The sequence below is a fragment of the Eucyclogobius newberryi genome, unplaced genomic scaffold, assembly GCF_026437365.1.
Source record: "Eucyclogobius newberryi isolate DKJ021-1_F unplaced genomic scaffold, fEucNew1.0.hap1 SCAF_22, whole genome shotgun sequence".
Lineage (NCBI taxonomy): Eukaryota > Metazoa > Chordata > Actinopteri > Gobiiformes > Gobiidae > Eucyclogobius > Eucyclogobius newberryi.
Window position 1 is genome coordinate 26,010,825 of NW_027315857.1, and position 25,228 is coordinate 26,036,052.

Consider the following 25,228-nt stretch of genomic DNA (forward strand, 5'->3'; position numbering starts at 1 on the left):
GGACACTTCCTGTCCCGGACACTTCCTGTCCCGGACGACACTTCCTGTCCTGGACACAGTCACAAAAGGTGTGTTTTTACATGACGCATAAAACATCGGCTGAAACAAGGCGTGGCAAACGTCTCGCAGGGCGGGGCTTCTGGATCCACCCTTCACACACGTCTTCAGTCCAACTGTGGAATCTGTCCATCCGAGGGACGGATACAAGGGGCAACCACAAGGGGCGACGCTGTGGGACAAGTCCAATACGCCGTGGGACATGTCCAACCTCGACCACAAGGGGCGACGCTGTGGGACATGTCCAATACGCCGTGGGACATGTCCAACCTCGACCACAAGGGGCGACGCTGTGGGACATGTCCAATACGCCGTGGGACATGTCCAACCTCGACCACAAGGGGCGACGCTGTGGGACATGTCCAATACGCCGTGGGACATGTCCAACCTCGACCACAAGGGGCGACGCTGTGGGACATGTCCAATACGCCGTGGGACATGTCCCACCTCACATGTGTCGCTCGGTGAATGAAACTCAGGGTTTTGGAGGAAACGTCTGAAGTTGACGCTGCAGAAGCTCGAGCGTCTGACCTGGATTCAGACCCCAAGGTTTTGTTGCATTTTCTGCTCGTTTGGCAGATTTCAACAAAGAAGAAAGAAACAGACCAAACCACAAGTTTCTAACCACAAGAACTAAACCAGGTCTAAACCAGGTCTAAACCAGGACTAAACCAGGACTAAACCAGGACTAAACCAGGACTAAACCAGGTCTAAACCAGGACTAAACCAGGTCTAAACCAGGTCTAAACCAGGACTAAACCAGGACTAAACCAGGACTAAACCAGGTCTAAACCAGGTCTAAACTAGGACTAAACCAGGTCTAAACCAGGACTAAACCAGGTCTAAACCAGGTCTAAACCAGGACTAAACCAGGTCTAAACCAGGTCTAAACCAGGACTAAACCAGGTCTAAACCAGGACTAAAGCTACCGCTGTTTGTGCCGCGGTGAAAGCTCAAGCTCCAGGTGGAAACGTCTCGACTTGAGGACGTTTTATCCGTTCAGTCCAATGTCTGACCTGATTTTATTTGCGGTTCCATCTTTTTGTGGGTCAAATGTCGATTCTGAGAAAACAAACGCAGACACAGGAAGTGGCGCAGAGCGGAGCACATTTACATATTCATACTCGTGCAAGGGCGTCCAGCCTCAGGCACACTGTCCAGCCTCAGGCACACTGTCCAGCCTCAGGCACACTGTCCAGCCTCAGGCACACAGTCCAGCCTCAGGCACACTGTCCAGCCTCAGGCACACAGTCCAGCCTCAGGCACACAGTCCAGCCTCAGGCACACTGTCCAGCCTCAGGCACACTGTCCAGCCTCAGGCACACTGTCCAGCCTCAGGCACACTGTCCAGCCTCAGGCACACTGTCCAGCCTCAGGCACACTGTCCAGCCTCAGGCACACTGTCCAGCCTCAGGCACACTGTCCAGCCTCAGGCACACAGTCCAGCCTCAGGCACACAATCCAGCCTCAGGCACACTGTCCAGCCTCAGGCACACAGTCCAGCCTCAGGCACACAGTTCAGCCTCAGGCACACAGTCCAGCCTCAGGCACACAATCCAGCCTCAGGCACACTGTCCAGCCTCAGGCACACAGTCCAGCCTCAGGCACACAGTCCAGCCTCAGGCACACTGTCCAGCCTCAGGCACACTGTCCAGCATCAGGCACACAGTCCACAATCATAAACTATATTAATTTTCACACAGAAAATGACTTTATTTATTTTTTATTTGGAAAACTAATAAAAGAAGTTTCAAATGTTTCTAGTTTTGTTTCATTCACAGAATTAAATCAAAGAGAAATAAATAGACAAATTAATTTAGAGATAAAACGGTTTGAAACAGAAACAAACACAAACAAAGACACAGATAAAAACAGATAAAAACAGATAAAAACCAAGACAAACTCAAAGAGTAAAAAACATTAAAGTTTAAAAAAACTGTTCATAAAATTCACTCTTAAATGTTCCTGACATAAAGTATTTCCTGCACAAACAAGATCAAAACATAAACATAATAAAAACATAAACTCTTAAACTTTTATAGATTAAATCATTTCAGTTCATAAAATATGAAACATTTTTACAGAATTTTCCCCAAAAATCAAAACAAAAAACAAGCAGCACAAAAAGTCACATTTTTGTTTTCACAATAACTCGACTGCTCAAGCTCCTAATATATATATATATATATATATATATATATATATATATATATATATATATATATATATATATATATATATATATATATATATATATATATATACACATACATATGTGTGTTTAACTGCAGGTGCAGTGTGAGCCGCGCCCCTCAGTTTGAAAACAGCACAAACAGGAAGTCAGATGTTTTTAGAGTCATGTGACTCAAACACGTCCTCAGCGTCTCATTCATTTTAAATCATAAAAGACTTTGAGCACGAAGAGTCACAGAGTCCAGTCCAGTCCAATCCAGTCCAGTCCAGTCCAGACCAGACCAGACCAGTCCAGTCCAGTCCAGACCAGACCAGACCAGACCAGTCCAGTCCAGTCCAGTCCAGACCAGACCAGTCCAGTCCAGTCCAATCCAGTCCAGACCAGACCAGTCCAGTCCAGTCCAGACCAGACCAGTCCAGTCCAGTCCAATCCAGTCCAGACCAGACCAGACCAGTCCAGTCCAGACCAGACCAGTCCAGTCCAGTCCAGTCCAGACCAGACCAGTCCAGACCAGACCAGTCCAGTCCAGTCCAGTCCAGACCAGACCAGTCCAGTCCAGTCCAATCCAGTCCAGACCAGACCAGTCCAATCCAGTCCAGACCAGACCAGTCCAGTCCAGACCAGACCAGTCCAGTCCAGTCCAATCCAGTCCAGTCCAGTCCAATCCAGTCCAATCCAGTCCAATCCAGACCAGACCAGTCCAGTCCAGTCCAGTCCAATCCAGTCCAGTCCAGTACAGTCCAGTCCAATCCAGTCCAATCCAGTCCAGTCCAATCCAGTCCAATCCAGTCCAGTCCAGTCCAGTCCAATCCAGTCCAGTCCAATCCAGACCAGACCAGTCCAGTCCAGTCCAGTCCAGTCCAATCCAGTCCAGTCCAGTCCAGTCCAATCCAGTCCAGTCCAATCCAGTCCAGTCCAATCCAGTCCAGTCCAATCCAGTCCAGTCCAATCCAGTCCAATCCAGTCCAGTCCAGTCCAATCCAGTCCAGTCCATCCAGTCCAGTCCAGTCCAATCCAGTCCAGTCCAGTCCAATCCAGTCCAGTCCAATCCAGTCCAGTCCAGTCCAGTCCAATCCAGTCCAGTCCAGTCCAATCCAGTCCAGTCCAATCCAGTCCAATCCAGTCCAATCCAGTCCAATCCAGTCCAGTCCAATCCAGTCCAGTCCAGTCCAATCCAGTCCAGTCCAATCCAGTCCAATCCAGTCCAATCCAGTCCAATCCAGTCCAATCCAGTCCAATCCAGTCCAGTCCAGTCCAATCCAGTCCAGTCCAGTCCAGTCCAGTCCTTGTCGCTCGCTCTAACGGCACAAAAACCCTGAACAGTAAAGTTTGAGCTGCACTTTGTTTTGTGACCACTGGGGGCAGCGTAGATCCTCATAACGGTCAAACTCACAGCACCAGCGTTTATGACGTCCAAGAGTCACGTCAACAACAACAACAACAACAACAACAACAATATGCACTTTGGGTGATTAGTGAAGAACAGAGTTAAAATGAAACTTGAATAAAAATGTGTTAAAAAGTGTTTAATTAAGAAAAGTTTGGACTAAACCAGGTCTAAACCAGGACTAAACCAGCTCTAAACCAGGTCTAAACCAGGACTAAACCAGGACTAAACCAGCTCTAAACCAGGTCTAAACCAGGACTAAACCAGGTCTAAACCAGGACTAAACCAGGACTAAACCAGGTCTAAACCAGGTCTAAACCAGGACTAAACCAGGTCTAAACCAGGACTAAACCAGGTCTAAACCAGGACTAAACCAGGTCTAAACCAGGTCTAAACCAGGACTAAACCAGCTCTAAACCGGGTCTAAACCAGGACTAAACCAGGTCTAAACCAGGTCTAAACCAGGTCTAAACCAGGACTAAACAAGGTCTAAACCAGGACTAAACCAGCTCTAAACCAGGTCTAAACCAGGACTAAACCAGGTCTAAACCAGGACTAAACCAGGTCTAAACAAGGACTAAACCAGGACTAAACCAGCTCTAAACCAGGTCTAAACCAGGACTAAACCAGGTCTAAACCAGGACTAAACCAGGTCTAAACCAGGACTAAACCAGGACTAAACCAGGTCTAAACCAGGACTAAACCAGGTCTAAACAGGGTCTAAACCAGGACTAAACCAGGTCTAAACCAGGACTAAACCAGGTCTAAACCAGGACTAAACCAGGTCTAAACCAGGTCTAAACCAGGACTAAACCAGGTCTAAACCAGGTCTAAACCAGGTCTAAACCAGGACTAAACCAGGTCTAAACCAGGACTAAACCAGGACTAAACCAGGTCTAAACCAGGTCTAAACCAGGACTAAACCAGGTCTAAACCAGGACTAAACCAGGTCTAAACCAGGACTAAACCAGGTCTAAACCAGGTCTAAACCAGGACTAAACCAGCTCTAAACCGGGTCTAAACCAGGACTAAACCAGGTCTAAACCAGGTCTAAACCAGGTCTAAACCAGGACTAAACAAGGTCTAAACCAGGACTAAACCAGCTCTAAACCAGGTCTAAACCAGGACTAAACCAGGTCTAAACCAGGACTAAACCAGGTCTAAACAAGGACTAAACCAGGACTAAACCAGCTCTAAACCAGGTCTAAACCAGGACTAAACCAGGTCTAAACCAGGACTAAACCAGGTCTAAACCAGGACTAAACCAGGACTAAACCAGGTCTAAACCAGGACTAAACCAGGTCTAAACAGGGTCTAAACCAGGACTAAACCAGGTCTAAACCAGGACTAAACCAGGTCTAAACCAGGACTAAACCAGGTCTAAACCAGGTCTAAACCAGGACTAAACCAGGTCTAAACCAGGACTAAAACAAGGTCTAAACCAGGACTAAACCAGGTCTAAACAGGGTCTAAACCAGGTCTAAACCAGGACTAAACCAGGACTAAAGAAGGTCTAAACCGGGTCTAAACCAGGACTAAACCAGGACTAAACCAGGACTAAACCAGGACTAAACCAGGTCTAAACCAGGTCTAAACCAGGACTAAACCATCTCTAAACCAGGACTAAACCAGGTCTAAACCAGCTCTAAACCAGGTCTAAACCAGGACTAAACCAGGTCTAAACCAGGACTAAACCAGGTCTAAACCAGGACTAAACCAGGACTAAACCAGCTCTAAACCGGGTCTAAACCAGGACTAAACCAGGTCTAAACCAGGTCTAAACCAGGACTAAACAAGGTCTAAACCAGGACTAAACCAGGTCTAAACCAGGACTAAACCAGGACTAAACCAGGTCTAAACCAGGACTAAACCAGGTCTAAACCAGGACTAAACCAGGACTAAACCAGGACTAAACCAGGTCTAAACCAGGACTAAACCAGGTCTAAACAGGGTCTAAACCAGGTCTAAACCAGGACTAAACCAGGTCTAAACCAGGACTAAACCAGGTCTAAACCAGGACTAAACCAGGTCTAAACCAGGTCTAAACCAGGACTAAACCAGGTCTAAACCAGGACTAAACCAGGTCTAAACCAGGACTAAACCAGGTCTAAACAGGGTCTAAACCAGGACTAAACCAGGACTAAACCAGGTTTATTCCAGGACTAAACCGGGTCTAAACCGGGTTTAAACCAGGACTAAACCAGGTCTAAACCAGGTCCAAACCAGGACTAAACCAGGACTAAACCAGGTCTAAACCAGCTCTAAACCAGCTCTAAACCAGGTCTAAACCAGGACTAAACCAGGTCTAAACCAGGACTAAACCAGCTCTAAACCAGGTCTAAACCAGGACTAAACCAGGACTAAACCAGCTCTAAACCAGGACTAAACAAGGTCTAAACCAGGTCTAAACCAGGACTAAACCAGGTCTAAACCAGGACTAAACCAGGACTAAACCAGCTCTAAACCAGGTCTAAACCAGGTCTAAACCAGGACTAAACCAGCTCTAAACCAGCTCTAAACCAGGACTAAACCAGGTCTAAACCAGGTCTAAACCAGGACTAAACCAGGTCTAAACCAGGTCTAAACCAGGACTAAACCAGGTCTAAACCAGCTCTAAACCATATCTAAACCAGGACTAAACCAGGTCTAAACCAGGACTAAACCAGGTCTAAACCAGGACTAAACCAGGACTAAACCAGCTCTAAACCAGGTCTAAACCAGGACTAAACCAGGTCTAAACCAGTTTTAAACCAGGTCTAAACCAGGACTAAACCAGCTCCAAACCAGGTCTAAACCAGGACTAAACCAGGTCTAAACCAGGACTAAACCAGCTCTAAACCAGGTCTAAACCAGGACTAAACCAGGTCTAAACCAGGACTTAACCAGGTCTAAACCAGGACTAAACCAGGACTAAACCAGGACTAAACCAGGTCTAAACCAGGACTAAACCAGGTCTAAACAGGGTCTAAACCAGGACTAAACAAGGTCTACCCCAGGACTAAACCAGGTCTAAACCAGGACTAAACCAGGTCTAAACCAGGACTAAACCAGGTCCAAACAGGGTCTAAACCAGGACTAAACAAGGTCTAAACCAGGACTAAACCAGGTCTAAACCAGGACTAAACCAGGTCTAAACCAGGACTAAACCAGGTCTAAACCAGGTCTAAACCAGGACTAAACCAGGTCTAAACCAGGACTAAACCAGGTCTAAACAGGGTCTAAACCAGGACTAAACCAGGTCTATTTCAGGACTAAACCAGGTCTAAACCAGGTCCAAACCAGGTTTATTCAAGGACTAAACCGGGTCTAAACCGGGTCTAAACCAGGACTAAACCAGGTCTAAACCAGGTCCAAACCAGGACTAAACCAGGACTAAACCAGGTCTAAACCAGCTCTAAACCAGCTCTAAACCAGGTCTAAACCAGGACTAAACCAGGTCTAAACCAGGTCTAAACCAGGACTAAACCAGCTCTAAACCAGGTCTAAACCAGGACTAAACCAGGTCTAAACCAGGTCTAAACCAGGACTAAACCAGCTCTAAACCAGGACTAAACAAGGTCTAAACCAGGTCTAAACCAGGACTAAACCAGGTCTAAACCAGGACTAAACCAGCTCTAAACCAGGTCTAAACCAGGACTAAACCAGCTCTAAACCAGCTCTAAACCAGGTCTAAACCAGGACTAAACCAGGTCTAAACCAGCTCTAAACCATGTCTAAACCAGGACTAAACCAGCTCTAAACCAGGTCTAAACCAGGACTAAACCAGGTCTAAACCAGTTTTAAACCAGGTCTAAACCAGGACTAAACCAGGTCTAAACCAGGACTAAACCAGGTCTAAACCAGGACTAAACCAGGTCTAAACCAGGACTAAACCAGGTCTAAACAGGGTCTAAACCAGGACTAAACCAGGACTAAACCAGGACTAAACCAGGTCTATTTCAGGACTAAACCAGGTCGAAACCAGGTCGAAACCAGGTCTAAACCGGGTCTAAACCAGGACTAAACCAGGACTAAACCAGAACTAAACCAGAACCAAACCAGAACTAGTGTGAAAGTGTTTTAACGGGTGATTTCATTGGGTGTTTCAGACGTGAGCTCCTCCTCCTGGCTCTCACTCTTCTCTTGGCTGGTTCTTGAGCGAGTTTCTCTTGATCCTGATTGGCTGGTTGTGGCGTCATTGTTGGTCTGGAGTAATTGTTCTCCCTCCTGATTGGTCGGTAGTTCTATCACCTGATTGGCCGGTGGTTTTGGCTCCTGATTGGCCGGTGGTTCTGGCTCCTGATTGGTTGGTAGTTCTATCCCCTGATTGGGTGCATTGTCTGGTCCAGGTGGTTGGTCATGAGGGACATTACTGTATAACACTGTGGGTGTGTCTAAAAATAAAGGTTTTGTTAGAGTTGGTTTTAGAGTTTTTTCAGATCAGCAGTGATGACCTCACCTTTGGGCCTGGATTTCCTGTACAACCAGATCACCAGACCTGCCAGACCTGCCAGAACCAGAACTGCTAGAACGATCCCAGCTATAGCAGAAGATCCAAGGTATCGATAATCTAGAGGCAAAGGAGAACAAAGACTTAGAGTTCACTAAGAGCTAAACCAGGTCTAAACCAGGTCTAAACCAGGACTAAACCAGGACTAAACCAGCTCTAAACCAGCTCTAAACCAGGACTAAACCAGCTCTAAACCAGCTCTAAACCAGGACTAAACCAGCTCTAAACCAGCTCTAAACCAGGACTAAACCAGCTCTAAACCAGCTCTAAACCAGGACTAAACCAGGTCTAAAGCTGTGTACATTATATTTGAACACATTCGCATTTGAAATTGAATTTCTTTTTTGGAAAAATTTGAAAAACCAGAACTTTTAGCTTAAAGAAAACTAACTCTGCTTTTGTCCTTTGTACTTTGTATTAAAGTGTGACAGACACATACATTTTGACTGGTGAAAATGAATATTGAGCTAACACAGCGCTCACAGGTGAAGCACGTGGTGCAACGCACAAGAGAAAATAAGTTATGGCCAGTGTATTTTATCAATACATGTTTTATGTGTTTGTTACATTTTATGTATTGAGTTGTATTGTATCTGTATTTGTTTGTTTGTTGTTTAACCTTCAAAATGAGAGCTGGCTCAAAGAGCCGTCCCACTACAAATAAAGATGATTAATAAGTGGCATCATTACGTGGCTCTTTCAAGTGTCATTTCACTGTTACAAGCGGCACATTTAATTCACATCTTTTATGGTTGAAACACGGCACTTTCTACACCACGTTCCCAACACCCGAGCCTCAGTTGCTGGACAACGGGATCGCTCCAATCCGCAGACGTGACTCGTAAGTGATGATGCAGAGTGATTCGTACCTTTCCCGGTACGATCTGAACCCTCAGATGTCACTGTGGGACAAGCACAAACATCACTGAGTCTTCCACGAGCAAACGCTGTGCAGGAGTGTGAAGGAAACAAATCTTACCATTAAGTGTCATGTTGGCGCTCATTTTAACTTCTGATATTATCATGAGACACTTGTAGGTCCCCTCATCTGCCATAGTTACGTTTTTGATCTCGACAGAAACTCCTCCGATGTTCAGATGTTCTTTGAGAAGTTTCACTCGGTCTTTGAAATCCTTGTGTTGATCATCTGTGTCGTCCTCACCGTTCCTCCAATTGTACACGACATTTTGATTCTTGTGCTGGAATTCTAGAGACCACTTCACGCTCTGGTTGGTCAGGTCCATCTCCGGCTCCGTGTGGCAGGACAGGACGACATCGTGGTTCACCTCCACCACCTGCTCAGGTTTATCAGCGACCACTTTGAACTCTGTGGCAGGAGAAATAAGTCGAATTAAACTATGTAAGTTAGGCCACAGTTATGTTATTATTTGGTTTACGGATTTTTAAATGAAATGTATTGAACAGGCGGAAGAAATATAAATATGATATATTATTAAATATTACATAAATGTAAATATATTTCAATTTAAAAATATTTTTTCTTCCAGGTTTGCACAAAACACACAACAGGAGGAGGGGGAGGGGGGGCGCAGGTGAGAGTAACTGTAGATTTAGCCTGTTTTGCATTGGTAGAACTGACACTTCTAAGTGTGCAGCCTTAGAAGTGTGCGCTCTTAGAAGTGTGCACTCTTGGAAGTGTGCACTCTTGGAAGTGTGTGCTCTTAGTGTGCACTCTTAGAAGTGTGCACTCTTAGAAGTGTGCACTCTTAGAAGTGTGCGCTCTTAGTGTGCACTCTTAGAAGTATGCACTCTTAGAAGTGTGCGTTCTTAGTGTGCACTCTTAGAAGTGTGCACTCTTAGAAGTGTGCGCTCTTAGTGTGCACTCTTAGAAGTATGCACTCTTAGAAGTGTGCGTTCTTAGTGTGCACTCTTAGAAGTGTGCACTCTTTAGTCACGGCAATTGTATTGCGATTAAATGATTTGGCGCTGCGTGCAGCAGACAGTGACACGGGCGCGTGCGTCTTCTCACATGCTCTGACCTGGGACCACGCACTGGACGGACTCGCCCCGTCACAGACTCACGCTTCACGCGTTCTTATCTTTTGACTTAATATCACTTTTTATAAGGTTAAGGTCGTGGGTTAAGGTCGTGGGTTAGGGTCGTGGGTTAAGGTCGTGGGTTAAGGTCGTGGGTTGGGTTAAGATCGTGGGTTAAGGTCGTGGGTTAAGGTCGTGGGCTAGGGTCGTGGGTTAAGGTCTTGGGTTAGGGTCGTGGGTTAAGGTCGTGGGTTAGGGTCGTGGGTTAAGGTCGTGGGTTAAGATCGTGGCTTAGGGTCGTGGGTTAAGGTCTTGGGTTAGGGTCGTGGGTTAAGGTCGTGGGTTAGGGTCGTGGGTTAAGGTCGTGGGTTAAGATCGTGGGTTGGGGTCGTGGGTTAAGGTCGTGGGTTAAGGTCGTGGGTTAGGGTCGTGGGCTAAGGTCGTGGGTTAAGGTCGTGGGTTAGGGTCGTGGGTAAATGTCGTGGGTTAGGGTCGTGAGCTAAGGTCGTGGGTTAGGGACGTGGGTTAGGGTCGTGGGTTAAGGTCGTGGGTTAGGATTGTGGGTTAAGGTCGTGGGTTAAGGTCGTGGGTTAGGGTCGTGGGTTAAGGTCGTGGGTTAGGGTCGTGGGTTAAGGTCGTGGGTTAGGGTCGTGGGTTAAGGTCGTGGGTTAAGGTCGTGGGTTAGGGTCCTGGGTTAGGGTTGTGGGTTAAGGTCGTGGGTTAGGGTCGTGGGTTAAGGTCGTGGGTTAGGGTCGTGGGTTAAGGTCGTGGGTTAAGGTCGTGGGTTGGGTTAAGATCGTGGGTTAAGGTCGTGGGTTAAGGTCGTGGGCTAGGGTCGTGGGTTAAGGTCTTGGGTTAGGGTCGTGGGTTAAGGTCGTGGGTTAGGGTCGTGGGTTAAGGTCGTGGGTTAAGATCGTGGGTTAGGGTCGTGGGTTAAGGTCGTGGGTTAAGGTCGTGGGTTAGGGTCGTGGGTAAAGGTCGTGGGTTAGGGTCGTGAGCTAAGGTCGTGGGTTAAGGTCGTGGGTTAGGGACTGGGGTTAGGGTCGTGGGTTAAGGTCGTGGGTTAGGATTGTGGGTTAAGGTCGTGGGTTAAGGTCGTGGGTTAGGGTCGTGGGTTAAGGTCGTGGGTTAGGGTCGTGGGTTAAGGTCGTGGGTTAAGGTCGTGGGTTAGAGTCCTGGGTTAGGGTCGCGGGTTAAGGTCGTGGGTTAGGGTTGTGGGTTAAGGTCGTGGGTTAGGGTCATGAGCTAAGGTCGTGGGTTAAAGTCGTGGGTTAGGGACGTGGGTTTGGGTCCTGGGTTAGGGTTGTGGGTTAAGGTCGTGGGTTAGGGTCGTGGTTTAAAGTCGTGGGTTAGGGTTGTGAGCTAAGGTCGTGGGTTAAGGTCATGGGTTAGGGTCGTGGGTTAAGGTCGTGGGTTAGGGTCGTGAGCTAAGGTCGTGGGTTAAGGTTGTGGGTTAAGGTCGTGGGTTAGGGTCATGAGCTAAGGTCGTGGGTTAAGGTCGTGGGTTAGGGTCATGAGCTAAGGTCGTCGGTTAAGGTCGTGGGTTAAGATCGTGGGTTAAGATCGTGGGTTAAGGTCGTGGGTTAAGATCGTGGGTTAAGATCGTGGGTTAAGGTCGTGGGTTAAGGTCGTGGGTTGGGTTAAGATCGTGGGTTAAGGTCGTGGGTTAAGGTCGTGGGTTAGGGTCGTGGGTTAAGGTCGTGGGTTAAGGTCGTGGGTTAAGGTCGTGGGTTAAGATCGTGGGTTAAGGTTGTGGGTTAATGTCGTGGGTTAAGGTCGTGGGTTAAGGTCGTTGGTTAGGGTCGTTGGTTAGGGTCGTGGGTTAAGGTCGTTGGTTAAGATCGTTGGTTAAGGTCGTGGGTTAAGGTCGTGGGTTAGGGTCGTGGGTTAAGGTCGTGGGTTAAGGTCGTTGGTTAGGGTCGTTGGTTAGGGTCGTGGGTTAAGGGCGTTGGTTACGGTTGTGGGTTAAGGGCGTGGGTTAGGGTCGTGGGTTAAGGTCGTGGGTTAGGGTCGTGGGTTAGGGTCGTGGGTTAACGTCGTGGGTTAAGGTCGTGGGTTAAGGTCGTGGGTTAGGGTTGTGGGTTTGGGTCCTGGGTTAAGGTCGTGGGTTAGGGTCGTGGGTTAAGGTCGTGGGTTAGGGTCGTGGGTTAAGGTCGTGGGTTAAGGTCGTGGGTTAGGGTCGTGGGTTAAGGTCGTGGGTTAAGGTCGTGGGTTAGGGTCGTGGGTTAAGGTCGTGGGCTAGGGTCGTGGGTTAAGGTCTTGGGTTAGGGTCATGGGTTAAGGTCGTGGGTTAGGGTCGTGGGTTAAGGTCGTGGGTTAAGATCGTGGGTTAGGGTCGTGGGTTAAGGTCGTGGGTTAAGATCGTGGGTTAGGGTCGTGGGTTAAGGTCGTGGGTTAAGGTCGTGGATTAGGGTCGTGGGTTAAGGTCGTGGGTTAAGGTCGTGGGTTAGGGTCGTGGGTAAAGGTCGTGGGTTAGGGTCGTGAGCTAAGGTCGTGGGTTAAGGTCGTGGGTTAGGGACGTGGGTTAGGGTCGTGGGTTAAGGTCGTGGGTTAGGATTGTGGGTTAAGGTCGTGGGTTAAGGTCGTGGGTTAGGGTCGTGGGTTAAGGTCGTGGGTTAGGGTCGTGGGTTAAGGTCGTGGGTTAAGGTCGTGGGTTAGGGTCCTGGGTTAGGGTCCTGGGTTAAGGTCGTGGGTTAGGGTTGTGGGTTAAGGTCGTGGGTTTGGGTCATGAGCTAAGGTCGTGGGTTAAGGTCGTGAGTTAGGGACGTGGGTTTGGGTCCTGGGTTAGGGTTGTGGGTTAAGGTCGTGGGTTAGGGTCGTGAGCTAAGGTCGTGGGTTAAGGTCGTGGGTTAGGGACTAAACCCGGACTAAACCCGGACTAAACCAGGACTAAACATAGGTATTATTTTCATTTGAAGTAATCATGAAGAAAATGCATCAATCTAAATACGTTTAAATGTAAAATGTAATGTAAACACTTTTAGTACTTTACTATAATAGAATCTACAGAATAACTGATAAAAAGTACAATAAAAGTACATTTATTCTATAGTAAGTAGGTTGTACTCTTAGTGTTGGGTGTGGTGGCTGTAGTAGTTATTCCTGAAAATGCAACCCAGGACTAACCCAGGTCTAAACCAGGACTAAACCAGGTCTAAACCAGGACTAAACCAGGTCTAAACCAGGACTAAACCAGGTCTAAACCAGGTCTAAACCAGGACTAAGCCAGGTCTAAACCAGGACTAAACCAGGTCTAAACCAGGACTAAACCAGGTCTAAACCAGGTCTAAACCAGGACTAACCCAGGACTAAACCAGGACTAAGCCAGGTCTAAACCAGGACTAAACCAGGTCTAAACCAGGACTAAACCAGGTCTAAACCAGGTCTAAACCAGGACTAACCCAGGTCTAAACCAGGACTAAACCAGGTCTAAACCAGGACTAAACCAGGTCTAAACCAGGTCTAAACCAGGACTAACCCAGGACTAAACCAGGACTAAACCAGTTCTAAACCAGGACTAACCCAGGACTAAACCAGGACTAAACCAGGACTAAACCAGGACTAAACCAGGACTAAACCGGTGGTTTCCCTGTGACACTGAAGCGTCACACGCCTTGTTTTCCGTGTTTACGTCTTAAAACTGCATTTACAGAATCTGTGACAAAAGTACGTTTAAAACCATCAGAATGAGCTCCGAGCTGGTGAAGTGAATGCGTCACAAAACCCTCCCCAAGTCCAAACCAGGACTAAACCAGGACTAAACCAGGACTAAACCAAGTCCAAACCAGGGCTAAACCAGGACTAAACCAGGACTAAACCAGGACTAAACCAAGTCCAAACCAGGGCTAAACCAGGACTAAACCAGGACTAAACCAGGTCTAAACCAGGACTAAACCAGGACTAAACCAAGTCCAAACCAGGGCTAAACCAGGACTAAACCAGGACTAAACCAGGACTAAACCAAGTCCAAACCAGGGCTAAACCAGGACTAAACCAGGACTAAACCAGGTCTAAACCAGGACTAAACCAGGACTAAACCAAGTCCAAACCAGGGCTAAACCAGGACTAAACCAGGACTAAACCAGGACTAAACCAGGACTAAACCAGGACTAAACCAGGGCTAAACCAGGACTAAACCAGGACTAAACCAAGTCCAAACCAGGGCTAAACCAGGACTAAACCAGGACTAAACCAGGACTAAACCAGGACTAAACCAGGGCTAAACCAGGACTAAACCAGGACTAAACCAGGACTAAACCAGGACTAAACCAGGACTAAACCAAGTCCAAACCAGGGCTAAACCAGGACTAAACCAGGACTAAACCAGGACTAAACCAGGACTAAACCAGGGCTAAACCAGGACTAAACCAGGACTAAACCAGGACTAAACCCTCCGTTTACGCGCGTCTTTTTCATTAGTTTGTGTTTTAAAGCTTTAAATCCTTCAGTGTTTGTGTCTCGCTTTTCTCGCTTTTCCTCGAATAAAACAAGTGAATAAAAGTGAATGTGTGAATACTGACCCGGCTCGACGCCTTGGATGACGTGTACAACTGCCCCGAGGAAAAGAACACACATCCACATGGTTAAATGTCGACTGAATGAAAGTTACACCGTCGTGTTCTACTTCTGAAATCACTTTCCCTTTCATTATTATAATAGACAAAGGATCAGAACTAAAACATGAAGTATCACCTTTGTTTGAGGGTGCGACGGCGGAAGTCTAATTATAGGCACGCCAGGTTTAATAGAGAAATTAAATAAATAAGAAAACGACATTAATACAAATATAAATATCATTGTGAAAACAGACTTTATTGTGTACCTGTCTGACCCTGCCATCTATTGGCGTCAGGTGGTACTGCATTTAACCCAGAGCGTCATTAAAATGCAGGTTTCATTCTTCTTCAACTCCACACGACAGCTTAAACTGCACATTTCACTAAAACACTATTATATTTCAGATTTGACTCAACATTTTGCCTGTTTGTGTAAAGTTTAAACTTGTACTTCCTGGTTGGACGAGAGCACAAATATGACACAGGCAGAGGTGATTCCACAGCTGTTACCATAGCAACCAGACTGTAAACAAGAGCCACATAAATGACACAACAGTTCTGATCCGACACACAATAAGACCATAAAACACCTTTATTTAGTCCAACCATGGTTTAAACGTGGGACCTTCTTGTTGTGAGGTGAGAGTGCACATGTAGAGCCGTTCATCTGGAGCAGAGTGTTCCTCAGGCAGAAGAAGAACAGCTTTTAGGACCTGCTGTGAGCAGGAGTTACAGGAGAATCGAGACGTTACAAATGCAGGAGACGTTTCAGTTTCACTTTTAGGCCAGATTCTTCTGATTTGATCTTTATTACACAGATAAAAGAGTCTGTTTTACAGACTTGATTTATCTGAGCTTTAAATGAGACTCTGAGGTTTCTTACAGTAGAACTGGAGGCTTCAGATGTTTAGGACCAGCACAATGACCTCCAGCACAATGACCTCCAGCACAATGACCTCCAGCACAATGACCTCTAGCACAATGACCTCCAGCACAATGACCTCCAGCACAATGACCTCCAGCACAATGACCTCCTGCACAATGACCTCCAGCACAATGACCTCCAGCACAATGACCTCCAGCACAATGACCTCCAGCACAATGACCTCCAGCACAATGACTTCCAGCACAATGACCTCCAGCACAATGACCTCCAGCACAATGACCTCCAGCACAATGACCTCCAGCACAATGGCCTCCAGCACAATGACCTCCAGCACAATGACCTCCAGCACAATGACTTCCAGCACAATGACCTCCAGCACAATGACCTCCAGCACAATGACCTCCAGCACAATGACCTCCATCACAATGACCTCCAGCACAATGACCTCCAGCACAATGACCTCCAGCACAATGACCTCCAGCACAATGACCTCCATCACAATGACCTCCAGCACAATGACCTCCAGCACAATGACCTCCATCACAATGACCTCCAGCACAATGACCTCCAGCACAATGACCTCCATCACAATGACCTCCAGCACAATGACCTCCAGCACAATGACTTCCAGCACAATGACCTCCAGCACAATGACCTCCAGTACAATGACCTCCAGCACAATGACCTCCAGCACAATGACCTCCAGCACAATGACCTCCAGCACAATGACCTCCAGCACAATGACCTCCAGCACAATGACCTCGCTTTGTTCAGCTTTAAGATATGATGAGATGTTCCTTTATTGTCCACACATGGGGAAATTTCATTGTTGCAATGCAGTAGATACAGAGGAAAAGGACAGATAACTTATAGGAAGTTTAAAAAACACTCTTAATAGAAGAACTCTTATAAACAAAAACTCCTACAGACAAAACCTCTCATTTCTTAATGAGGAATGGAGGGAAAATAAAGAGCAAATAAAATGAAAACAGCGTAAGACAAAATAATACTAATAATAATAATGGTCAAATAAACACTCTATTTTCATCAGTTATTGCACATGAATGTGACATTATTGCATGTGAGTAACTGCACATGGGTATGACAGTATTGCACATGGGTATGACAGTATTGCACATGGGTATACAGTATTGCACATGGGTATGACAGTATTGCACATGGGTATGACAGTATTGCACATGGGTATACAGTATTGCACATGAGTATGACAGTATTGCACATGGGTGTGACAGTATTGCACATGTGTATGACAGTATTGCACATGGGTATGACAGTATTGCACATGTGTATGTCAGTATTGCACATGAGTATGTCAGTATTGCACATGGGTATGACAGTATTGCACATGGGTGTGACAGTATTGCACATGGGTATGACAGTATTGCACATGGGTATGTCAGTATTGCACATGGGTATGACAGTATTGCACATGGGTATGACAGTATTGCACATGGGTATGACAGTATTGCACATGTGTATGTCAGTATTGCACATGTGTATGACAGTGTTTGTTGTAGAGTCTGACAGCAGCAGAAGGATAGACTGCGAAACCTTTCCTTCACACAGCGAGGGTGGATCAGTCACTGAAGCTGCTCTCCAGAGTGGACAGATTGTCCTGCAGGGGGCGCCACTCATGGTCCAGCATAGATGTGAGTTTAGCCAGGACCCTCCTGTCCCCCACCTCCTGCACCGAGTCCAGAGGACAGCCCAGGACGGAGCTTTGTCCAGCTTCCTCCTCTCCCTCTCTGTGATGCTGCTGCTCCAGCAGACCACACCTACAGGAGCTGATGCACCACAGAGTCAGAGTAGGTCTTCAGGAGTGGCCCTGTCAGGAGTGGCCCTGTCAGGAGCGGCCCTGTCACTCCAAAAGACCTGAGTCTCCTCAGGAGGTAGAGTCCACTCTGGCTCTTCCTGTGCAGTCTGTGTTATGAGTCCAGTTTGTGGTTCAGATGAAACACCAGGTCCTTGTATGAGTCACTCTCTCAATGTCCCGTCCCTGGATGTTCACTGGTGAGGGGGGCGTGGCCTCTGTGGAAGTCCACCACCATCTCCTTGGTCTTCCCCGCGTTGATGAGGAGGTAGTTCCACAAAGTCCTGCTCCAGTCCTCTGTCCTCCACATCATCGTCTGTGATGAGTCCGATGAGATGCAGAGTCATCAGAGAACTTCTGCAGGAAACAGCTGTCCGTGTCGTGTCTGAAGTCTGCAGTGTAAAGGGTGAAGAGAAAGGGCGCAAGGACAGTGCCCTGGGGTGCCCCCACTGCAGGTCCCTCACACTGCAGGTCCCCGCACCGCAGGTCCGAGTCTCAGACTAAGAAGCAGATAATTAAGTGTCCTCCAGGTTTTTATCTCCTTCACACAAGCACTAAGTCTGTCTCCTTGATCGCTCTGATCGGGTTTCAGGGTTTCATTGATAAGTGTTGTCTCTGAAGGGAAATTTGTCCTCATTTGCATTTGACCCATCCTTAAGTGTCAGGTCAGCGCTTGAGAAACATCTCCAGGTCTTGGTTTTGGTCAGGACCTTTAGCTGGAGGACTTTACCCGTGATGCATGTTTTGGATTGGCAGGGAAAACCAGTGCTCAGAAGTCAAACCCTGGAACCTTCTCGCTGTGAGGTGAGAGTGCTCTGTGCAGGTTCTGTGGTTGTCAGTGTTTGTTTGGTGGTTTAAAGCTCTGGCGTTCATTGGCCTTCAGCACATCAGCGTTGGTTTGCAGACATTTAGTTTCCTGTTCAGTAGAAATCAGGATGTGGCTAAACTTCAGCTTCAGATCGAGGATGGCGGCGGCTCTGCTCTGCGCTCTCACAGGTAAAGAGTGTTTAGTACTTTATTTTACTTATCGACATGTTATTCACACATCTGTCAGTTCAGTACAAATTGCAATACAGGATTGCTCAAACATGCGGGAATCAAACTACAACTTTGAGTGAGAAAACGATGAGGAAACGTTGACATGGTTAAAACTCTGACTGCGTCTCCTCCTCAGCTGTCACTCTGAGAGTCGAACCGCACAGCTCGCAGATGCACGGCGATGAGTTCTTCACCGTCACCTGCCCCTCCCCGTCCTGGACGGTTTTCAGGACCACCCGCTCCACACCTGAGCCGTGTAGAAGACCCTGGGGTGTGCCTAAGGGGCCGGGGGTCTGCAGAGTGGGACCAACAATGCCCTCTGACTCTGGACTCTACCAGTGCCGGAATCACAACCAGACCGAGTGTAGTCCTGCTGCCGACATCACCGTGAGCAGAGGTGAGAAGATCAGCCTTCAATGCCATATTTTGCTGACTATAACTAAATAAGAAGTCATCACAGTAACTGAAACTATGAGTAAAAGTTTATTTTGAAATACATTTACGGTATGGCACGGTAGCGCAGTGTTAGCATGCTAGCTTCACAGCAAGAAGGTCGTGGGAGCCCTTCCCGATGGGGAATGGAACTTAGCATTTGTTTCTTATAGAACAACACTTCTATCACACCATGAGAAACATCTCTAAAGAAACATCTTAAAAGAAACATCTTTAAAGCATCCGACAGGCTCTTTTGAGAACACACTGCAGAGGCTCGGTTGTGGGAGTCACAACATCGATAGTTTCTTACTGTCTGTGTTTTAGTGCCAAACCATGACATGTTTTGGCTGTTGCCTTCCTCAGATGTGTCACCAGTCCTACAAAACATACCATCCTACAAACTATTAAAACATGAAGACCTCATGAACTATAGTTACGTTAAATAACTCTTTTATTCCGTCTGAGAAAGTGATCCTGGAGAGCCCATTGTTCCCGATAACAGAGGGACAGCAGGTCACGCTGAGATGTTCCTTGAAAATGATGGACGAAGCTAAACAAACCTCCAACTTCAACGCCTTGTTCTTCAGAAACGGTTCTTTTTTTGATCGGTCTCCTGGAGGTGAGATAGTACTCACTGTAACTCAGAAGGACGAGGGCCTGTATCGCTGTGAGCACCCAACCAGGGGCCAGTCGCTGGAGAGTCGGCTCGTTGTAAAGCCTAACGGTAAGAGCCAGTCTTGTTGATTATTTGGCTGAGGGGGTTTAGACCTCTGCAGAACAGCAGTGAGGGGGTTCAGACCTCTGCAGAACAGCAGTGAGGGGTTCAGACCTCTGCAGAACAGCAGTGAGGGGGTTCAGACCTCTGCAGAACAGCAGTGAGGGGGTTCTGACCTCTGCAGAACAGCAGTGAGGGGGTTCTGACCTCTGTAGAACAGCAGTGAGGGGGTTCTGACCTCTGCAGAACAGCAGTAAGGGGGTTCAGACCTCTGCAGAACAGCAGTGAGGGGGTTCTGACCTCTGCAGAACAGCAGTAAGGGGGTTCAGACCTCTGCAGAACAGCAGTGAGGGGGTTCTGACCTCTGCAGAACAGCAGTGATGGGGTTCAGACCTCTGTAGAACAGCAGTGAGGGGGTTCAGACCTCTGCAGAACAGCAGTGAGGGGGTTCAGACCTCTGCAGAACAGCAGTGACAGGGTTCAGACCTCTGTAGAACAGCAGTGAGGGGGTTCAGACCTCTGCAGAACAGCAGTGAGGGGGTTCAGACCTCTGCAGAACAGCAGTGAGGGGGTTCAGACCTCTGCAGAACAGCAGTGAGGGGGTTCAGACCTCTGCAGAACAGCAGTGAGGGGGTTCAGACCTCTGCAGAACAGCAGTGAGGGGGTTCAGACCTCTGCAGAACAGCAGTGAGGGGGTTCTGACCTCTGCAGAACAGCAGTAAGGGGGTTCAGACCTCTGCAGAACAGCAGTGAGGGGGTTCTGACCTCTGCAGAACAGCAGTGATGGGGTTCAGACCTCTGTAGAACAGCAGTGAGGGGGTTCAGACCTCTGCAGAACAGCAGTGAGGGGGTTCAGACCTCTGCAGAACAGCAGTGACAGGGTTCAGACCTCTGTAGAACAGCAGTGAGGGGGTTCAGACCTCTGCAGAACAGCAGTGAGGGGGTTCAGACCTCTGCAGAACAGCAGTGAGGGGGTTCAGACCTCTGCAGAACAGCAGTGAGGGGGTTCAGACCTCTGCAGAACAGCAGTGAGGGGTTCAGACCTCTGCAGAACAGCAGTGAGGGGGTTCAGACCTCTGCAGAACAGCAGTGAGGGGGTTCAGACCTCTGCAGAACAGCAGTGAGGGGGTTCAGACCTCTGCAGAACAGCAGTGAGGGGGTTCAGACCTCTGCAGAACAGCAGTGAGGGGATTCAGAACAAATTGACATTGACAGTGAAAACACAACATGTTTTGTGTCGTCCGTCAGATCGAGAAAAAACATGTATAAAATGACATGTTTTTATTGCTCAAACTTAAAAACATGTATTCTGAAGCGGCTTGACCTGTGTCTTGACCTGAACTCAGAGACAATCTGTGCATTATGTTTTGATTGACAGATGCCCCCTCTGCCCCGCCCTCTGCCCCGCCCTCCTCTGCTCCTCATCTAATGGGGATCCCTCTGCTCAAACTGGTGAGCTTCGTGGTGCTGGTCGTCCTCTACACCGTCATCCTCTGCATCGGCATCTGCACCTACTGCAAGTGGACTCGAGGTATGACATGGAGAGTTCAATAAAGTTCAAATGAGTTTGATGTCATAAAGCGGAAACAAACCAAAGAAAAGACAACAAGAAAGTGTCAAAACACAATTTTACTTCTAGAATCACATTTGTGTCAAATGAGAATGAAACAACACAAACATTGATCTAATTTGTGCGAGAGGGGATTCTTTTTGTCAGTGATAAAACATATAAAATGAGTTGAGATTTTAGGAACTTAACAGTGTTTAAAGTTTCATATGAAACACGTTGATGGAAAAGTGTGGAAGATAAACCAGTCTGTTAAGTTTATTCGTCTTTAAAAACAGATTCATGTCTGACTTTCTTAATGCATTCTGAACAACAACAACAACAACAATGATTCACCACTATGTGGTCATAAGCACTTTTCATAATGTTCAGAGCCCAGAGCGTCACGGTAACAGCACTTCCTGCTCTGTAAAGGTTTTAGAACCAGAATCAGAAAAAGCTTTATTGCCATTTGTCACAAAATTCACACACATTGGAACTTGTCCTGGTGCAACACAGACAACAAACATTGAACACTTTATACAAAAACGGCATGATATATACATTCTAACTATGTTATGTAGTGCAACAGGAAGTGACAGTGCAGTGAGTGAAGGTGCTTAGGCAGTGTTCATGAGTCCATCAGCAGAGGGAAAGAAACTGTTCTTATGACGGGAGGTTCTGGTCCTGATGAACTGTGGCCTCCTGCCTGAGGGAGTGGCCTTCTGCCTGAGGGAGTGGCCTCCTGCCTGAGGGGAGTGGCCTTCTGCCTGAGGGGAGTGGCCTCCTGCCTGAGGGGAGTGGCCTTCTGCCTGAGGGGAGTCCTCCTGCCTGAGGGGAGTGGCCTTCTGCCTGAGGGGAGTGGCCTCCTGCCTGAGGGGAGTGGCCTTCTGCCTGAGGGAGTGGCCTCCTGCCTGAGGGAGTGGCCTCCTGCCTGACGGGAGTGGCCTCCTGCCTGAGGGGAGTGGCCTTCTGCCTGAGGGGAGTGGCCTCCTGCCTGAGGGGAGTGGCCTTCTGCCTGAGGGAGTGGCCTCCTGCCTGAGGGAGTGGCCTCCTGCCTGAGGGGAGTGGCCTCCTGCCTGAGGGGAGTGGCCTCCTGCCTGAGGGGAGTGGCCTTCTGCCTGAGGGAGTGGCCTCCTGCCTGAGGGAGTGGCCTCCTGCCTGAGGGGAGTGGCCTCCTGCCTGAGGGGAGTGGCCTCCTGCCTGAGGGAGTGGCCTCCTGCCTGAGGGAGTGGCCTCCTGCCTGAGGGAGTGGCCTCCTGCCTGAGGGAGTGGCCTTCTGCCTGAGGGGAGTGGCCTCCTGCCTGAGGGGAGTGGCCTTCTGCCTGAGGGGAGTGGCCTCCTGCCTGAGGGGAGTGGCCTTCTGCCTGAGGGAGTGGCCTCCTGCCTGAGGGAGTGGCCTCCTGCCTGAGGGGAGTGGCCTCCTGCCTGAGGGGAGTGGCCTCCTGCCTGAGGGAGTGGCCTCCTGCCTGAGGGAGTAGCCTCCTGCCTGAGGGAGTGGCCTCCTGCCTGAGGGGAGTGGCCTCCTGCCTGAGGGGAGTGGCCTTCTGCCTGAGGGGAGTGGCCTCCTGCCTGAGGGGAGTGGCCTTCTGCCTGAGGGAGTGGCCTCCTGCCTGAGGGAGTGGCCTCCTGCCTGAGGGGAGTGGCCTCCTGCCTGAGGGGAGTGGCCTCCTGCCTGAGGGGAGTGGCCTTCTGCCTGAGGGAGTGGCCTCCTGCCTGAGGGAGTGGCCTCCTGCCTGAGGGGAGTGGCCTCCTGCCTGAGGGGAGTGGCCTCCTGCCTGAGGGAGTGGCCTCCTGCCTGAGGGAGTGGCCTCCTGCCTGAGGGAGTGGCCTCCTGCCTGAGGGAGTGGCCTTCTGCCTGAGGGGAGTGGCCTCCTGCCTGAGGGGAGTGGCCTTCTGCCTGAGGGGAGTGGCCTCCTGCCTGAGGGGAGTGGCCTTCTGCCTGAGGGAGTGGCCTCCTGCCTGAGGGAGTGGCCTCCTGCCTGAGGGGAGTGGCCTCCTGCCTGAGGGGAGTGGCCTCCTGCCTGAGGGAGTGGCCTCCTGCCTGAGGGAGTAGCCTCCTGCCTGAGGGAGTGGCCTCCTGCCTGAGGGGAGTGGCCTCCTGCCTGAGGGGAGTGGCCTTCTGCCTGAGGGGAGTGGCCTCCTGCCTGAGGGGAGTGGCCTTCTGCCTGAGGGAGTGGCCTCCTGCCTGAGGGGAGTGGCCTCCTGCCTGAGGGGAGTGGCCTCCTGCCTGAGGGAGTGGCCTCCTGCCTGAGGGGAGTGGCCTCCTGCCTGAGGGAGTGGCCTCCTGCCTGAGGGGAGTGGCCTCCTGCCTGAGGGGAGTGGCCTTCTGCCTGAGGGGAGTGGCCTCCTGCCTGAGGGGAGTGGCCTTCTGCCTGAGGGAGTGGCCTCCTGCCTGAGGGAGTGGCCTCCTGCCTGAGGGGAGTGGCCTCCTGCCTGAGGGGAGTGGCCTCCTGCCTGAGGGAGTGGCCTCCTGCCTGAGGGAGTGGCCTCCTGCCTGAGGGAGTGGCCTTCTGCCTGAGGGGAGTGGCCTCCTGCCTGAGGGGAGTGGCCTTCTGCCTGAGGGGAGTGGCCTCCTGCCTGAGGGGAGTGGCCTTCTGCCTGAGGGAGTGGCCTCCTGCCTGAGGGAGTGGCCTCCTGCCTGAGGGGAGTGGCCTCCTGCCTGAGGGGAGTGGCCTTCTGCCTGAGGGGAGTGGCCTCCTGCCTGAGGGGAGTGGCCTTCTGCCTGAGGGAGTGGCCTCCTGCCTGAGGGAGTGGCCTCCTGCCTGAGGGGAGTGGCCTCCTGCCTGAGGGGAGTGGCCTCCTGCCTGAGGGAGTGGCCTCCTGCCTGAGGGAGTGGCCTCCTGCCTGAGGGAGTGGCCTCCTGCCTGAGGGGAGTGGCCTCCTGCAGGGTGTGGGGGGCCTCCTCTGGTGTGGGGGGCCTCCTCTGGTGTGGGGGGCCTCCTCTGGTGTGGGGGGCCTCCTGCAGGGTGTGGGGGGCCACACCAGAGGAGGCCCCCCACACCAGAGGAGGCCCCCCACACGCAGAGGAGGCCCCCCACACTCAGAGGAGGCCCCCCACACCAGAGGAGGCCCCCCACACCCTGCAGGAGGCCCCCCACAACCGGAGGAGGCCCCCCACACCAGAGGAGGCCCCCCACACCCTGCAGGAGGCCCCCCACACCAGAGGAGGCCCCCCACACCAGAGGAGGCCCCCCACACCAGAGGAGGCCCCCCACACCCTGCAGGAGGCCCCCCACACCAGAGGAGGCCCCCCACACCAGAGGAGGCCCCCCACACCAGAGGAGGCCCCCCACACCCTGCAGGAGGCCCCCCACACCAGAGGAGGCCCCCCACACCCTGCAGGAGGCCCCCCACACCAGAGGAGGCCCCCCACACCCTGCAGGAGGCCCCCCACACCAGAGGAGGCCCCCCACACCAGAGGAGGCCCCCCACACCCTGCAGGAGGCCCCCCACACCAGAGGAGGCCCCCCACACCCTGCAGGAGGCCCCCCACACCAGAGGAGGCCCCCCACACCAGAGGAGGACCCCACACCAGAGGAGGCCCCCCACACCAGAGGAGGACCCCACACCAGAGGAGCCCCCCCACACCCTGCAGGAGGCCCCCCACACCAGAGGAGGCCCCCCACACCAGAGGAGGCCCCCCACACCCTGCAGGAGGCCCCCCACACCAGAGGAGGCCCCCCACACCCTGCAGGAGGCCCCCCACACCAGAGGAGCCCCCCCACACCCTGCAGGAGGCCCCCCACACCAGAGGAGCCCCCCCACACCCTGCAGGAGGCCCCCCACACCAGAGGAGGCCCCCCACACCAGAGGAGGCCCCCCACACCCTGCAGGAGGCCCCCCACACCAGAGGAGGCCCCCCACACCCTGCAGGAGGCCCCCCACACCAGAGGAGGCCCCCCACACCCTGCAGGAGGCCCCCCACACCAGAGGAGCCCCCCCACACCCTGCAGGAGGCCCCCCACACCAGAGGAGGCCCCCCACACCAGAGGAGCCCCCCCACACCAGAGGAGGCCCCCCACACCCTGCAGGAGGCCCCCCACACCAGAGGAGGCCCCCCACACCCTGCAGGAGGCCCCCCACACCAGAGGAG

The 25,228-nt window shown here is 50.5% G+C and overlaps 1 protein-coding gene across 1 annotated transcript; it reads right to left on the reverse strand.

Annotated features, from left to right (window-relative positions):
- Positions 1-7,443: 7,443 nt before the first annotated feature.
- LOC140372027 (myelin-oligodendrocyte glycoprotein-like) lies at positions 7,444-14,723 on the reverse strand. The gene is made up of 5 exons (XM_072459284.1): positions 14,646-14,723; positions 9,107-9,454; positions 8,997-9,029; positions 8,077-8,187; positions 7,444-8,011 (listed from the first exon to the last, which is right to left on the reverse strand). The coding sequence occupies exons 1-5, from the start codon at positions 14,704-14,706 to the stop codon at positions 7,698-7,700; spliced, it is 867 nt and encodes a 288-aa protein (XP_072315385.1). The 5' UTR covers positions 14,707-14,723; the 3' UTR covers positions 7,444-7,697.
- Between the last annotated feature and the right edge of the window lie 10,505 nt (positions 14,724-25,228).

What these genes read in the sequence shown, in the direction of transcription:
- LOC140372027 (XM_072459284.1), bottom strand. Translation starts at nt 14,706, where the DNA reads ATGTGGATGTGTGTTCTTTTCCTCGGGGCAGTTGTACACGTCATCCAA. An exon ending in CATCCAAGGCGTCGAGCCGG is followed by an intron (nt 9,455 to 14,645) that starts GTCAGTATTCAC and finishes CTCCTGCCACAG; the next exon opens with AGTTCAAAGTGGTCGCTGAT. An exon ending in CGCCAACATGACACTTAATG is followed by an intron (nt 9,030 to 9,106) that starts GTAAGATTTGTT and finishes CTTGTCCCACAG; the next exon opens with TGACATCTGAGGGTTCAGAT.